We start from the raw sequence: 16438 nt of genomic DNA on the forward strand, positions 1-16438 counted from the left end.
GGAGGTCATGTTAAGCGCCGGCCCCCTCACACGATACCCACCTTACCCCTTTCTATTTGCTGGCCTTAGACAACCACCAAAAGACCCAAAAATAAAAGATCCTCCAGGTGGCCATCGTTCTTCTCTCATTTCTTCCAATCACCACCAGACCGGTTTCGCACCCCTGTCGACCAACTTCAAACAACAGGCTGCGTGTGTTCGAGGAAGCGCCCGACCCACGACGCACGCACCGCTGCCAGAAATTGTCTCCGCTTATCTAGCCCGGTTCCAGCCCAGCGGTACGGCAGATCCCTGTCGCGGGGTGCGAAGACCGTGCTTCACATCCAATCATTTGGACTTTTGGTCTGCTTAGACAGATCGCTAGGAATTTTTTGAACTCATCCCCCAGGAAGAAGCTGGAATAGAGTCTTCTAACCAACGCAGATCTCACCCCTCCCTGTCTCTGCGTTGGCAATGGCAAAAGAAGTGGATGATGTCAGGAGAAGGCAGGGCGAGGTATCGCTGCTTTAAAGCTTTCATCTCTTCCCCTGATACGTGTCGCTGCCATGGTTGATTCTGTGCTAGGGGAACTCTTAACGTACCTCCGGGTGTGATAACAGCAGAAGAGGTACATCGTCAACAACCCCTGAGTCTAACGATGCTAACCACAAGTACAAATTCGGACTGGTATCATTGGCATGTCCACACTGGCTGCAGTCGAAATCCCACATGTGACTGCAACTCGATCGGGCAGAATGAGAATGTGCTTCTTCGTGCCTTTGTCCCCTTCGATACTTTGTACACTGGACATTTGTGTGCCCATCCACTGGGTGAATTCGCACACAGGTATGCGCCAGCTGTACCAATGGGATCCTGTACCAGGTTATTTGGAGCAATGGTGGGCGATTCGTCCTCAACATCCCTCCATAACCTCTTGCTCGCATATGCTACGTAATCATACATTGTCTTTCGACGAATCGAATCCTCCAAGACATCATGCCTCGCTCAACTCAATCGGCGATCCCTCAGCCCGCCTTTGCGGCACCGAATCATTGCACCCATAAATCAATCCGCGGGAAGAGGCTCTTTGCCACGTTTTTCTGCAACCCCTCAATTAAGGCCCGGCAGGCCCGTAAGAAAACCCAAAATAGCACTCGATCTGAGCACATTTTCTGCACAAAGAAGCCATGGTCATGATTTGGACTGAAATGCTGGTCTCTCAATTGCCAGCAATATTATGTGATATTGAACCATCAAGAGCTTTTCCACCCACACAGATCTGCACCTCTTCTCCCGTAGTATGCGGCAAACAACGCCTCAAATACTTTTCAAACTTTCTCCGCGCCATTTGCCCCCCGTGATCGAAGTATCGCAGACGGTCATCGTACTCTGATGACTTCCCCTCCAATGCATAAAATGTAGCATTCGTACTGATGGTAGACGCAATAGTCGTGTGCTAAATTCGGCGCGCTCGTCGTACCAGTACGCCGAGCGCCTGTGCCCAGCAGTAATGATGTGGTATCATATATGAAAGAAATTGCAAAGCTGTCGTAAGGACTCTAAATGAGTCAAGTCGTAAAAGATACTGCCATTGTGCAGTGGGCTCAGATCGTTCTCTGGGGACGATGACTGTCAAAGTCATGCCACAGCAGTGGTGGTGGGGACTGCAGTAGGCGTCGTGACTTTCATAACTTTGGGTGATGCTACGACGGTGGAAGATGATTCAATCAACGTCGACGGGAATTTGTCCACAGGGATGATACCGGTTTCCTTTGTGGTAGACGGAGGTGGCATTTCGGAGGCTTCAACTTTGCGCTTTTTGCCCTTGGGCGCCGGATCTAGTGGTGGTGATCTTTTGTAGGTGACTGTTCTTGTCATGACTGATCGTACGCTGACGGGTTTAGAACAAGCACTCCTGGGCGTGTTGTCGAAATAACGTCGACCAGCACTATCTAGGCTCCAGTCGGCGGGCGAGTATGGAGAATAGAGCATGCTGCCACTGCTCATGCCACTAAAGGCAGTACGCGGAGAAGGACCACAAGTGCTAGGGGAGAACGCCGGAGAATGAGGTATGCGCAGACGTCTTAGATGAGTGGGAGTTCTGCGAGTATTCGGAGTTGGTGGAACGGAACCAGAGGCAGACTTGTGACCTTCGCTTCGGGATGATTGTAGGCTTGAGGAAGTAGAGGTGGTTGAGATCATAGAGTCTCTTGTACTTGTCGACTCATCTGAGAAGGTTCGTTGCAGAGTCCCGGCCGGGGGAGGGCTTCCCAAGACTGGTGTAAGAGCTTTGAGGAAATCGGTGTAGGCTACCGGAGGTGTAATCGGTGTCCCAGCACTCTCCTGCTTGATGACGGCCGATACACATGACACTGGGGTGTTGACAATCTCGGAGGGGAACGAGGCAGTCTTTGGGGTCTGGAGCGGTGGAAGGACAGGTCTTGTGACGGCAGGCATCTTGAAGGCGACAACGAGTGAGTCGTTCTTCGAAGCCTATTGACGTCGAGGTATCCCGGATGAAGAGAGAGGAGGGTTGGTGGAAGAGACCTAACGGAAATCGGCGCAGGAAGGAGAGATTCGTCCCGTGAAGAAAGGAAACCAGAAGGGTGACAGGAAGCAGGAGTGAGGTAGGAGATCTATTTCTGGGGAGGCACAGTGCACACAGCAGTAGTATGCGCGGGCAGCAACAAGTTGGACCGGGGTGAGACCAGCTCAGTCACCGAGATGTGTACAAGGTGCAGTAGGCTCGCTTTTAGGCCGCGTAGCGAGCAAGCGATGACTGAAGATCCGAGGCGCGTAAAGAGGAAGACAACCGTTGCAAAAAGGTAGGACCAGCCAGCGAAAAGAATTGGTGCAATGAGAGTGAACGGTTGGCCGAGCTGAGGCGCCTGACTGAGTAGGAGTTGCCGTAAGAGACTGAGCGGATGACGGAGGATGTGATTGTTGGATTGGTGGAAGAATCCAGAGGCGAAAAAAAAGGTATAGAGAGAAAAGGGAGAGCGATGCCTGTCGCTCCAGTAGTGGAGGATGGAAGAATAGTTGAACACAACAAGGGTGACGATGAAGGCGGTATCCAAGTATGGGCGTTAAAACGGCGGGATGACTGGGGGGTTTCAATATGCGGGATGGTCTCTCCTCCCCGTGGTTGGTTGTTTTTTCTCCTGTTGCCGCCGGCGGCAAAGCCAGTCAGACTAGTGGATCGTGATTGACAGCCTCTTAGGACCTTTCAACTCTCCAGCTTCCCTTCGTTCCCTCCTCCGATTCGAACAGGATATGCCTGCAAAGATGTGACTTGCAAACCAAGGCTGCAGATGACAAAAAGACAGCTGCCACAAAGCAAGATCCTGCAGGAGTCCCCAGCATGCAGCTGCTTGTTGGTTTTCTTTCTGGTTGGCTTTGGGGAAGCCTACCGAGCTGAGTTGTAGATATGCGAATCTGGGCTCTCAATGGTGTGTTGTCTGCGACACAATGTTGTGTTGTCCAGCACAGCAATACGAGCCAGCAAACGAGGAAATCGTGCTCGATACTCAAAGGTGCTGTACTAAGTTGCACTATATCTACTACCATGTCAAGCCGCTGGGCACCTGGCCATCCCCGTTGCTCTGATTCTCGGTTTGCCCATGACACATTCCTAGCCGCCATAGGCTATTGGTTATTCTGATTCGTCGCAGCTTTAAGAAAAGGCACCAGGCTGAGTGGCCGAATATGGTATTGCAGATAACCCAGCTTGAGCGCGCGGCACCACTCTCCGCAAATCTTGCTTCAGAAGCTTTCTTTGTATCGGGCGCTATGGCTCTAGCACTGTCTGACTGGCCGAGGTCACTGTCGAACTGCTGTGCCAAGTATCAACCTCGTTGCTTGAGCGCGCTCTACCTTTCAGTACCAATGGTCCAGCCTGAATCATTTCGATCTTTTGCAAACGGCAGTCCGTCTCAAACCGGCACATTCAACAATCCAATCAAACATCCTATTTGACAAGACGGATTCCAGTCTGAGCAAGATGCCGTCCCAAGGCTTGAGCACGTTCTGAATGCCTATTCGTGACAGTTGCTTAATGCCATATGTCATGCTTCTCCGAATCTTGGATTCTGGAGCTGGCCATGACTGCCGTGCTGTGACTAACAAAGCAACCTGTTACGATGCCGACCCAATGAGGTCGTCCGTCTTCATCTCGGATGATCGGCTGCTCTTGAGGGCCAATCGGGTTCAGAACTCCGAGGTCACTCTGGGAACGATCGGAGCTCTCGAAGCGCTCGGTTCGTGGAGAGCAATGACTTGCAGATATGCGACGAACCAGTGGATACCATGGACATGCTATGGTGTGTCGCATGGACAAATCCTGAGCCATCTCCGCAATCTGCTGAGCCGGCGCATCGACCATGGTCTCGAAGCGTGCTGGATGACGATATCGCTTTGCAGAGCCTATCCTCGGCATGTGATTGCAGTGATTTGCATCCTGTTGGAATGTGTCACACGCCAACAATCAGCATCCTTTCTCCGGTTCGATTTCTGTTAATTAGAGCCAGGTCGTGATATTCTTGGCTGACGCGTGTTCTTGACGAAGCTGACGTCCACTTTGGCACGGTTTCCAGCAACCGACTTCTGCTCATTGATTCGGCCCTCCACCACTTCTTTTCTCGACAATGGTCTGTGACTTTGAGATGTACGAGTGAATCAATACCACTCACAGATAACAGTGGTTTCCCTCTCCCATTTCTCTTGGCGGCCACCCTCTTTCACTACACATCGCACGCAGCGTGACTTGGCCTCAAAATATCAAAACTTACGGGGATTTGAACGGCAACAAAAAACTCCACCCTCAAGAGAGGGAGAAACCTTGAGGATTTTTTGTTTGTATCCACTCATATAAAGTCCGTCTCTCCAACTTTAACTCAGTAACATAGTAGAGGAGAATAAGAGGTCAGATAAAGGGGACTTTGTCAAGAGAGGTTAACGCACTCCTCTCTCCAGGCACTAATTCCATGTTTAAACTCGGTGGGGGTCGGTATTAGGAGGCCAGGATACTGGAAGGGAGATTGTTGAGGACTTTTTCGTGAGTACAATCTATAAACCTGCATTATTAACCAGCACGTGAGGTTTTGTACGTGAATGGTAACGAGAGGGTGTGGTAGTGAGGTATCTCCTTGTCACCACCCTGGAACAACTCGATTGGGTGTCTCTCCTGTATTCTCAGCCTGATGCGTCCCACCAATCACCTCACGTCCTTATCGGCCTTGGCAACTGGTCGCGTTTTCTCGGACGATCAGCAGCTTTCTTCAAATCATTCAATGCAAGGTAGCCATCGCATCTACATAACACTAGCAATATCACCTACACGACAGTAGGCATCTTACCTGATCACCAAGTGCCACTGAATATCGGGGCTCCTAGCAAAGCCCTAAGCTGTCACCTGCCGAAGCGAAGCAGCTCATTGAGAAATCATCTCATCTCCATCCAGCAACACCTGCACCAACTCCTTCATCGACCTTGATCACATATATAGGCCCTGGTGGCCACATAGCACTCAAAGATGTCTCTCGTCCACTTAGCCAACACCTGCTCCCATCTCCAAAACGCCACCAAGGCACGCCTAGGCCTGACCTCAATCCCAGACACAAAATTCCATCTAGGTCTGATGCTCGCCCTACAAAACTCAGGCTTCCTGTCGACCGTCGTGCGCGGCGGTCCCACGCCACCTCCGGCACACAATCTCCTCTCCCACCCGAGTTCCTCGGACCCAGAACACCCCATCGAGCAGGTCACCCGGCACAACATATCTAGCCGGCGACTATGGCTGGGTCTAAAATATTGGAACAGCTCGCCTGTGCTGGAGAAGATGTCGCTGGTCAGCAAACCCACGCGGCGGATATGGATGGACGTCACTGGACTACAAAAACTTGTTCTGGGCAAAAATAGCGGATACGTCAAGGGTATGACACGGACGGGCGAATGTCTCTTCGTCAGCACGGATCGCGGGATTCTCGAAGCTAGAGAGTGCGTGGAGAGAAAACTGGGCGGCATGTTGATCTGTCGAGTGCGGTGATGAAAAGAGTCGTTGGCACAAAAACCCTCGGCCAGGTGGCATGAGAAAAAGCCATCGCGAATATAACGTGCCTGCGGGATCTTGCTGGAAGAAATCTATAGGCGACTCAAGTGGGACTCTATGGGAAGTTCAACCACGATGTCGCCGAGCGCAATGTCACGTCCCTTCACAACCACAGTGTGGCCGTCTCTTTGCACAGCAACTCCCCGTCAAGCATACGGACACCCATCTTGATGGGATCTCGTTCTTTCGGGACGCGAAGATTTAGCAAGAGTGGGAGGTTAGACTGGATCGAAGGAGCACGGAGCTTGGGGCAGCAAGAGAGCGACAGAATGGAAGGACATAAGCGTAGTGAGTCGGGACTAAGAACGGCGAGTATGGGCAGAAGAAGCACTGGTGTAGGAACCAAGTCAAGAGCACACGCAGATTAACAGCGACCTGCAGTCGGAAACGGGAATAAATTGCATAGCCAGAGCAGGGGACGAAAAACCACACCTCCTTGCCATATCCGATGGAGGAACTTATTAAAGGTCATGACAAACGACGGCAGGGTCGCCCGCCACCTTCATATTCTATCAACCACTGGGTAAACATAATTATCAGTACTCATATCTATACGCTTTTCTGCCTTTTCACACAGCTTTTGTACAGCATCCAATGTCATGACTACCAGGTAGAGAGTCGTTGAGCTTAACTTTGTCCGTACAGCGCGGTCAGACCTAGGCCTGCCGACCTTCCGCATGAGGCTAGGAATGTCAGAAAGAAACATCAAGTGGCACAAGCAATTATGTTCGCCAGGACAAAGGCACGATATTATAGTGACCTATTTTGATACAGACACAGGTGCTTCCTGTCTACAGTATGCCTCTCCTGCAGGCCATTTGAAAATCCGGAAGGGCAACTCCCAAAGCCCCCAGCTCGCACTAAGTCTATGACTCCTCCTCCTCCTCACCGTCCGTCTCGTAGTCGAAATCCGCTGGTACAGGAGCCTCTTCTGCTTCATCTTCATCCTCATCAATGGCAGTCAAAACACCTGCAGCTGCCGCCGCACCAGCACCAATCACTTGGTGAGCTGGAGTCTGCGGTGGCTGTTGCGCGGCCCCTCCGACGGCAATGCCAGTATTTGCAGCAGGGACTTCGACCTTGCTGACGAGAAGAGGAATGGTCTCACGCTCCTTCTCCGGCTCTGTGTCATGCACGACCATGACGCCACCAGTCGGTTTCTTCACTGGTTGATATCGTTCATCTGGGAACGTCAAGTACTTCAGCTGTGTCGGGAGCACTCTCGACATGTTGGGGATGTCGTAGCCTACTTTCTCTTTTTCGGCCTTCTTCTTGACCTCCGGAACCTCTCCCTCTTCTTTCTTCTTGTCCTCGTCTTCTTTCAGGGCGGATTCATCAGTATCCATCTTATCGTCCTTGTCCACCTTTGGTGTGACAGGCGTGACAGTATCGACATCCATACTGTCACGGCGTTGCTGCTTTTCCTTCTTGGCAGCTCTTCTCTTTGCCTGGGCAGTGGTACTCAATACGGCAGTCTTGACCTTTTCTGGCGTCTCGTCCGTCTTCGTCACCTGTTCAGGAGGATAGTCGAACAGGCTAGGGCGAGTGTTGCAGTGGAACTTGAATACTGGAGCCTCCAGTTTCTGATCAACTGCAATGACAGCCGTAGGTGTCATTGACAACGACAAGAAGTGCGCAAGCGGGAACCAATACCAATATTGTGTGAACACCACCACGCCCACAATTCCAAGCATGTTCAGGTTGCCGGTCTGTGTCTGCAGGTTGATCGTGCAATTTCGGCCACCGGCATCAATGATACCCATAGCCATGGCACAGCCGAACTTGCACATGGCATCCTCGTGACGATCCGCAATAATCTTCAGCATTTGCTTGCGGATTGCGCCAACTTTAGGGTTCATGGCTTCGTTTTGCTGCACCAACACCATGGCAAGGGCAATCAGTGCACCTTGACGCACGAAGTCAGTGGGATCCTTGAGCATCGGTTCCAGCAAATCGATGGCCTCGGCAAGGCCGGTCCCGGCACAAGAGATACCCAATGCCATAGCAGCTCCGTATCTGACATGAGGATTGTATGACTCGGCGAGGAGTTCAACCATTCTGGGCACACTGCTATACTTCCGGAAGAGAATGAAGCCCAAACTTAGGACAGCAATGCGTCGAACATCATCGCTGACATCGCTGACAGCAACATGCAGCAGCTTCCTTACGGCCTGGTTGCTGCCGGTACCGACGTAAGCCATGGCGATGGTCAAGATACCACCGTATCTCATGGTTGGATCTGTGTCATTGAGAAGACCTTGAATGAGCTCATCTGCACCTTCTTGACGACCGTACATGATCAAAGCCATACCAACAGCAAGGCCTCGGACGATCTTGTCGTGTTGTGTGTCGTGTGCGTGCTGGATCATATCAGACAACACCTTGTTGTTGCCCGACCCAAGCATGACCAGGCCCATAGCCAATCCGACGGCCTCGCCATTGATGGCAGAATCAGCCCAGAGAACGTTTCTCAGGTCCTCGAATAACGACTCATCGCCAGACGCCATTCCGGCAACACCAAGACCGAGAGCACCACCATGTTGGACGACTTCCTCTGTTGCTTCCTTGAATTTCTCACGGAGGAAGTCAACAGCCTTGCCCTTGTGATTGGCGCAAAGCAAGCCGTAAGCATACAGTGATCCACCCTGGCTGTAAGGAGAGTCATGAGACCCGCTCACACCACCAGCTTTGGGTAGGTAAGGACTGAGAAGCCGCTGCACCTGGTTGATATTGCCTTGATGGATGACACCAAAGACTGCGGTAGCAGTGAACTTGGACCAATTGACCGCCTTGCCCAACCACTCCAAATTTTGTCGGAAGAAGCTGTCGGTCGCTGTTTTGGCGTGCATAAACCCGGCACTTAGTGTGACGCCTGTATGGTAGATCGAGTACCGGGCCTCTAAACTGTCTTTGACTTTGGTCAATATAGAGTAGTCGACCCGGTTTGACTTGTGTAGGAACTCAATATTCAAGTGTATTGACGTGAGTCCGTCGAGGATATCCCTAATCTTCTTTACCGCGTCCTGTTGTTCTGGTTTAGAAAGCTGGGCTTTAGCAGGTGCAGGTGCACCAGCAGACTCTTGCAATTCTTGCTGTAACTGATCTTCGGCCTTCTCTTGATTGTCTTCTTCCATCTTCTCGGTTTCCGAGACATTGGAATCGGACTGTGCCTCTTTCGGTAGCAGGTCAACCAGTTCTTCTCGAACCTTCAGAAGGAACTCTTGGGTGCTGTTGTCGTAGAGATCGAAAGAAATCTGGTAGGCTACCGCCAATGATCGAGCATCGCCCTTTTCGACCAGTTGCCGCAGGATGTTGGACGCCATCGAGTGTTGGTCGAGATAGACAACACATTTTGCAATTGCAAAGTAGTCCGGAGAGGGAAGCTCGTTGAGCAGCTCCAAGATCAGTCTCAGGATCTCGTTGCGCAGCCCTCGCTCTTGCACAATGCTCATGCAGATCTCAAGGACGTAGTCCATCAACTCCTCGCCCTTTTTCGTAGCCTCGCCATTCTCTTTTCGCTCATCTTCCGCGGCTCGTTTGATGACCCGTCGCAGGATGTCAAGGTTCCGTGCTTCGAGGGCAATGCCAACTACCTGCCGGTATCGCTTCTCTTGGAAACACTTCTCGAAGAGAGATTCGATTACACGGTTCAAGGCCTTTTGAAGATTACGTTGTTGGATGACTGCCTCGGGCGTGCCCTCTTGTCCAGCGTCGGCACCAGCTTGTGTAGGATCGAATACGGCGGTGTTTTGCCTCGAAAGAAGGGACTTGGACGGGAGAGCAGACTGAGAGAACGGAGTGACCGGCGAGGTCAAACTTGCCGAAATGCTAGCTGCGCCGTCACCACCTTGCCCGAAAGCCGTGTCAAGCTGAGGCTGCGCTCCTGCGGTGGCGGCAGCTAGGGTAGGGTCTCGACTGGCCGACAGGGCAATATAGGTATCAAGGCATTTTGAGATAATGGTGTCTTCGTACTCTCCAGCGTTGTCCAGGTTGAAGTATTTTCCAGCTCCGAGGGCAAAGGCCATGCTTTCATTATATTCTTGCAGGTGGTAGTACACTTTCGACGCGACGATCGCAGCGAGCTCGCGGTCGGGAAAGGAGTCATCTTCGTACAGAGCCTCACTAGACGGACAGTATCAGCACATTTCTCAATATGATGACGGCGACTTGACACGCACATCTCGCCCACGGAATTAGCTATCTCTGTCCATAACAAATCGACCTGGCTGTCCAGCTGCTTCAGAGCAAAGCTTCTAAGCTCCGGATCTGGTTCGGATAGGAAGCCGACAAGGCCGGCGGCTGATACCAATCCTACCATGGTTGGTTTGTGTCGTTGCGCAATCTAGACAGGTGCAGTATTGAAGGCGCTCAGAAAGGTTGACCTGTCTGGTGAGAAAGCTAGGAGGCGCAACGCCACGGAAGGATGGACCAGGAACTGGAAAGAGTGGAATGGACCACAGAGAAGGAAGTCTAGTGTACAAATGACAAGAGTCGAATGTTAAGATAGGAAAGTGTCTGTTGATGGCGAAGAGTGTAGCAGGGGGGGTGTGTAAGGGTCGCGCAGAAGAGAGGACATTGCAGTACAATTATTGACGTGTCGACGAATGGATGGCAGTGAATCGGCCTGCGTCAGTTTGCATCACCCTCTTGCAGCCTGCGGTGGATGATTATTAACAGAGTCACGTGACCTTTTCAACTACGATAAACAATTGAGCACTGCAGTACGAGTACTCCGTACTCTGAGTTCAAACAGGAATCTAGACGACTCTCATCAAATACCGTCCCAGAACTTTAAATTATATGTTGTGTTACAAGGGTATCAATCAAGAGTTCTGCCCGCTCGAATAGAAAAAACATCAAGCCTCAGTCCCCCTAAGCCCTGCACGTTCACTCCGGGACCATTGCATGGAATCATGATCATCTGCCACCAGTAATCGTGCCCGCACGGCAAAGTATCCTCACATTGTCGAGGAACCCCTTTACGATCTCTTCGTATCGACTGAGCCGACCCTCTCGCGCGTTTGCCAGCTGGATCCGGATCTGTTCCGTGCTGATCTCGACCTCTAACTCGTGTTCCTTCTCAACTCTATTGGGGTAAGAAACCTGAGTGAGGTCAATCTGATATGCCATGTGTCGGTAGCTCATACGGTCTTTTTGCCGATCACGACCACCGTCTGTCATTTCCGTAAGCCAGTTGAGGTCTCCTTCCCAAGGACTTTCAATAGAAATCGACACTCTATAGTCGAAATCCGTCAGAGGGTTGTAGATGTCGACATCAGAGATTCTTGATTTGATAATCTGCGCCTTCAATGCGCCTGTCTTTTCATCGACAGTCCTCCTTACACGAGGCTTGTGCCGGGGATTCAACCAGCTCACGATCCAGGGAGGCAAGTTTCTCCGGCCCTCATCCGTGAGTTCGTAGAACTCGTCGTATTCATGAGGATGGTCGTAACCAATGACTGTTCTATCCGGATTCTCAGCTGCACGCCGTGCGGATTCTTGCACCAATCCGTTAAGAAAGGTATTGAGTGCTTCATGCTGGATCTGGAGACGAGGTTAGCTAAAATCGCATCCCACACAGTCAACGGCAAACCCACCATGTTCATTGAACTCTTAAAACTCGTCCTTCCTCGATATTTGTCTCGGTTGAAAAATGTTTCTGTCTCGACAGGCAGACTCAGTCGATGGCTGGCTTGCTCGTCGAAGATGGACCCAAGTTTGGCTTCAATCTCAAATACTGCTCCACCTTGAGGCGTACTGGCTTCTCCTAGAATCGAGTAGATCCAAGTGCACAGTTTCCTCGTGAGATCTTCAACGGGTACTACATTGGTGATGGATGGCTCCCACGGAAGTTCGGACGGGGTGGTGCCTATGGAAAGTGCAATCTGGAGTTGTGGTTGTCCATTCGGGATCTGCGGCTCTTTCTTGACGATAGGCTCGCTCCTCGTAGGCGCTGGCACTGGAGCACCTTTGATGAATCTCAAGTGCTTTGTTCTGGCACTGCGGGCAAAAAGGGGAACATCGTCACGGCGAGCACGTTTCCTAGGGTGCTGGGGTGTAGAGGCAGCGCTTGACATGTGGCTCGCATTCCGCTTCAATGCTGGCTGCGAAATGATTGAGGGGCTCGGTTGAGCTGGAAGTTCAGAATGAATCGATTGAGGGGTCAAGTTGGCGGCCGTACCAGGACTTGGACGAGAGGCTTGGTATTGAGGGATTGCTTTCAGTTCAGCTGGCGTTGAAGTGGACTTTGGGGTTGTGTCGTAGTTTTGAGGATCAATGATTCTGTCGGGAGTGCCTAGAGGCTGTGTATTCGTGCTGGACGCAATTGATGGCTGTGCGCTTTGATACCCTTCTGCTTGTGGATCCTGAAATCTTCCCATGCTTGTCTGTCGTGATGGAGTTGGCTTCGGAATCGTCTTTGGGCTAACACTTTCTATGCTTCGTTCGCGTATGCGCACGTCCCCCGAATAAGTTCTTTGTGTGCTCCCGTTTCTGGAGTGGTTCGCTTGCGCATAGGCTGCTTGATTGTGATCCCTGCTCTGCGTCGAGCCTACAGAGCTCACCGACAGTCTTCTATAGCTTTCCTGTCCTTGAGAAATAGGTCTTTGCGAGTGCGATGCTGGCCGAGGGTAGGAAACAGGCGGACCTAATGGCGTCGCCGGGGGTGGGTGAAATTGAGCCTGAGGCGATTGAATTCGGGCGCTGGCGTGCGCATTACCATTTGAGGAGATCAATTCATCTCGAGGTGAGTGGCTGAAAGCGGTGTGCGTGCCGGGGTGTTGTTGCGCGGTCGCCGAAGATGGAGTTTGATAATGATGGACAGATCCAGGTGTGGGAGGGAGAGGTCCTGACGGTGAAGGGGAAGGAACAAAGGGAGACTGGTACGGATGTGAAGGCGGAGCACCTTCGCGTGGTGTGTGTATGTGTCCATGTGGCCCTGGACTTTGCGCATATATGGATTGACCTGTTACACTGGGAGTGGACGCGGAGGCAGGATTCTGCTGCTGGTGGGGGGACTGGACGGCAAAATAGGAGCCATTGGAGACAGCTTTATACTCGGAGGACGGAGTGGGCTGAGGGTACGATGAGGTGCGCTCGAGCGGATCGTAGGCGGGAGTGTGTACAGGTTGTTGCTCGTAGGAAGATTGAGATGTCTGTAGTCGTGGAGGTTGCCGCTGCGCCGAAGACTCATTGAGCATCGACTTCAGGTCCATTTCTGCCTCAGTCGGACCAAAAGTATATGGCGTGTAGCTGTGTAACAGCGCGGTGATGCTGCCATCAATGAGCATCAACGGGAGAATGATTCATCTTGTCCATGGCGGTCGTGTTGTTCGGAAATCTGGCATCGCACAGACACGGTTCTGCAGGAGAAAAGCATGCGCGCGACTTCGCCAATGCCATATCTCCGCTCCGCTTTCCACACGCAGGCATCGATGCAAACAGCATGTTACACATATCGAAGCACAAACACCGAACTATGGCATTTTCTCTTCTTCACGTATGCTATTCTCGGTCTCTATCTAATGATACATCTGTATGACATGCAATATGGGTATCAAGTCTCGTTAATGCGTTGCGCCTGACCGCTGTGCAGACGAGGTCACGTGGATGGTCCATAATGAACCCAACGGCCTCCGGTATCATTTCGTAAAGTGTATCACTCCTCATCACTAGGAGACGTCATTGCTAGGGCCTCCGCCAGCATATCTGAATCCACTCCGACTTGCGGTGATAGGAATGGCGTCGTTCGCGGGGTGATGACGACCGAGACGGCCGATTTCATGGGTATATTACTCAGGCTGACATTGCGACGAACCTTTATTGGCCGTGGTGCGGTCAGTCCGATTTCGCCATTGGGAGTCGACTCGTTGCTCAGACTGCGTTGTCGAAGGAATGTTGGACGCGCAGATCGACCGCGCTGTGAACGTCCTCTGCTGCTTGATCTTTTGGTTTCTCGAGCTGCTCGAGCCTCTGGTCCGAAATTTGCCCTATCCTTGAGGGTGTGTATCGCTCGCATCAAAGCCAATTCGATAGAGACACAATTCTTGATTCGGCACATGCGAGGCCACGTTGCCCTCTCTCCGGCAGCCGTGGCTTCGACCAGAAACTCGGATGTGGGGTTCATCATCATGTGGAGATATTCGCTGGACTTGACCTCGGGTAGGATGTTGATGTCGCCCGTATACTGTTGGTTGAATATAGAAGCCCACCGATATGAGTTTTGTGGAAATCCCAAATCGGCCATTTGTTGTGCTCGGTATATGATCTCATGTCGTATGAGATGTTTCGCGGTCTGAAGAGGACCTCGATGAGGCATAGGGGCAATTGGCTGCTGCCCTTGAAAGTCTTCTTCGGGCTCAAGAAATGCCCGCACATGGGGATTGACTTGCGAAACAATGAAGAAGTTGACGTTGAACATTTCTGACAGCTTCCTCATGGGAATGTCATGGTCGAGCGAGCCGTCCACAAACGTCTGTTGAGCATTTTGCATCCACAGCTTTTCTTGCTTTGTGATGGGATCCTTCTCGTAGATGTTGGCTGGAGAGAAAACGGTGGGTACCGCGCACGAAGCACAAACCGCCGACCAGATATAAACATCTGGTGTTGTTACATAGTTTAATAGTCGTGGTTCCGCGCTATCGGCACTGGAGACACAGATGTTGAGGATCCGACCCGTCTTGTAATGTGCTTCTCGGAAGGTGATGTCGCCCAGCCATGACTTCATGACCCTCTTCAAATTTGCAATCTCAAAGAAGGCGCCAGTACGAGCGTAGGTGGTCACTCGCTGAAGAAGCCAGCCAATCTTTCCGGTTCCTGGTGGATCAAAGCAAGCCAAGTCGGAATTTGGAAAATATTCCAGGATCTCGGGTATACGCTCATCTGTCGCACTTCCCACGATACCTGCCACAATGCTTCCTGCCGAAGCGCCGGAGATGACTTCGGGGAGTAGATCTGCTTCCCACAGTGTCTTGACCACCCCGATATGTTTCATTCCAAGTAGCGCTCCACCTGATAACGTCAAGGCTGACCGTCCAAAGAATTTGAGCGCATCTTCTAACGATTCCTGATAAAAGCGAACCTCTGCCGTGGGAACGTTGTAGCGAATAGTGGTATCAGCAAACTTCTCGATCGCTTCCAGAACGGTGTTGGTGTAGTCGTCTATGAGGAATTTCGTGCCAAACCAAGAGTGCTTGTATAATCTTAACATGTTCATGCCTCCCAAGTCTCGACTCAGGCCAGTCCTCAGGATGTGCTGCATAGAACTTAGATCTGAGGAAGCCACCGCCTTTTGCAGCATGTCTTTTTGTGTTTCGATAACATCAGGATTGTAGCCAGGTTCGACGGATTCTTTGACTGCTTTCCATTGCTCATGTCCTTGTAGCTGGTCTAGAGCGATTGTACATTCCTCGTACTGAGCGAGTGTGGTGGCTTCGTTCATGCATCTCGTAAGGGCTTGGACCGCCGTCTCCGGAGGTTTCCTGCTGAACCTGGCGATTTCTTCGGCCAGTCGCCGTATCTTCTTGCTGGGCGAGCATAGCTTCACGACATCGGCGTATATGCCAACGCACGACCAGAAGATCTGGGTGCCGGCCTGTGTAGGGACCGGAGAGAGGAGGATGGTCATGATATTGGCTTGTCGATGGCCATCTGTGGGGGAGGATGTTGAGCCGATGTGGTCGGAATCGAGGATCTAGAGGGACAGATGCAATCAAGTCTACAACAGAGTGGTGAAAGACTGTGTGGTCAATACTGAGTCAGGATGTCCGCGTGACGCGTATGGCTGTGCGTAGGTGGCAATGAAAGTGTCTATTTCATCAGGCGACAAAGGAAAGTAACAAGGAATGGACATACACCGTAAAGATGGAAAACTTGGATGGATGAAAAGGAATACAGGCGGAAAAGACCCCAAGAATCAATATCCGAAAAGGAATGACAGATGATCTACTGTACCAGTTGAGTGAGCGACGACATCATGATGCCCGATAAAGCGGAATCTCAATTGCCAGTGTTCTGCTTGCGGCGGTGGCAGGAAAGTTGGACAGTGCGAGCGACGGGAGAGACGATGGAATGGTCTGACCGTGGGACCCTAGGCCCCAATGACGATTGTTTGCCTTGATGTTCCGGGCGGCATAGACACCCAGACACTCCTCTGATTTATTGACGATTTAACCGATCAAAGATTCTTACTTCTTCGAGGTTGATCACATTCAACACTCTGTTCAGGTGAGGGCGGCCGTGGGCAGCCATTTTCCTTTTTGACGTGTTCTTTTGAAGAGCGCGTGATGCCCCTGATTCTCGAATAAGAAATCCAGGAACAGGGATATTCAACCATAGACGTGCCTGGGAATCCCG

At 51.5% G+C, this 16438-nt stretch overlaps 6 protein-coding genes across 6 annotated transcripts; 1 reads left to right on the plus strand and 5 right to left on the minus strand.

The window, feature by feature from the left end:
* Positions 1-94: 94 nt before the first annotated feature.
* Positions 95-1270, minus strand: EDD37DRAFT_479619 (uncharacterized protein). The gene is made up of 2 exons (XM_062813194.1): positions 582-1270; positions 95-436 (listed from the first exon to the last, which is right to left on the minus strand). The coding sequence occupies exons 1-2, from the start codon at positions 921-923 to the stop codon at positions 257-259; spliced, it is 522 nt and encodes a 173-aa protein (XP_062668416.1). The 5' UTR covers positions 924-1270; the 3' UTR covers positions 95-256.
* On the minus strand, positions 1271-2525 carry EDD37DRAFT_479618 (uncharacterized protein). The gene has a single exon (XM_062813193.1). It carries the CDS (start codon positions 2434-2436, stop codon positions 1618-1620), a length of 819 nt encoding a protein of 272 aa, XP_062668417.1. The 5' UTR covers positions 2437-2525; the 3' UTR covers positions 1271-1617.
* Positions 2526-5391: 2866 nt separating this feature from the next.
* On the plus strand, positions 5392-6334 carry EDD37DRAFT_479706 (30S ribosomal protein S8). Its single transcript, XM_062813195.1, has 2 exons — positions 5392-6037; positions 6172-6334. The coding sequence occupies exon 1, from the start codon at positions 5510-5512 to the stop codon at positions 6020-6022; it is 513 nt and encodes a 170-aa protein (XP_062668418.1). The 5' UTR covers positions 5392-5509; the 3' UTR covers positions 6023-6037; positions 6172-6334.
* Positions 6335-6812: 478 nt separating this feature from the next.
* EDD37DRAFT_635268 (26S proteasome regulatory subunit N2) lies at positions 6813-10706 on the minus strand. Its single transcript, XM_062816898.1, has 2 exons — positions 10264-10706; positions 6813-10207 (listed from the first exon to the last, which is right to left on the minus strand). Exons 1-2 carry the CDS (start codon positions 10401-10403, stop codon positions 6952-6954), a joined length of 3396 nt encoding a protein of 1131 aa, XP_062668419.1. The 5' UTR covers positions 10404-10706; the 3' UTR covers positions 6813-6951.
* Positions 10707-10803: 97 nt separating this feature from the next.
* EDD37DRAFT_635270 (polynucleotide 5'-phosphatase) lies at positions 10804-13439 on the minus strand. Its single transcript, XM_062816899.1, has 2 exons — positions 11683-13439; positions 10804-11629 (listed from the first exon to the last, which is right to left on the minus strand). Exons 1-2 carry the CDS (start codon positions 13372-13374, stop codon positions 11003-11005), a joined length of 2319 nt encoding a protein of 772 aa, XP_062668420.1. The 5' UTR covers positions 13375-13439; the 3' UTR covers positions 10804-11002.
* A 518-nt stretch (positions 13440-13957) lies between these two features.
* Positions 13958-15524, minus strand: EDD37DRAFT_658679 (acyl transferase/acyl hydrolase/lysophospholipase; the record flags this gene model as incomplete). Its single annotated transcript, XM_062818997.1, has 2 exons — positions 13958-14073; positions 14126-15524. 2 exons carry the CDS (start codon positions 15522-15524, stop codon positions 13958-13960), a joined length of 1515 nt encoding a protein of 504 aa, XP_062668421.1.
* Positions 15525-16438: the final 914 nt, after the last annotated feature.

This window comes from Exophiala viscosa, assembly GCF_022695815.1.
Source record: "Exophiala viscosa unplaced genomic scaffold EDD37scaffold_8, whole genome shotgun sequence".
Taxonomy (NCBI): Eukaryota; Fungi; Ascomycota; class Eurotiomycetes; order Chaetothyriales; family Herpotrichiellaceae; genus Exophiala; species Exophiala viscosa.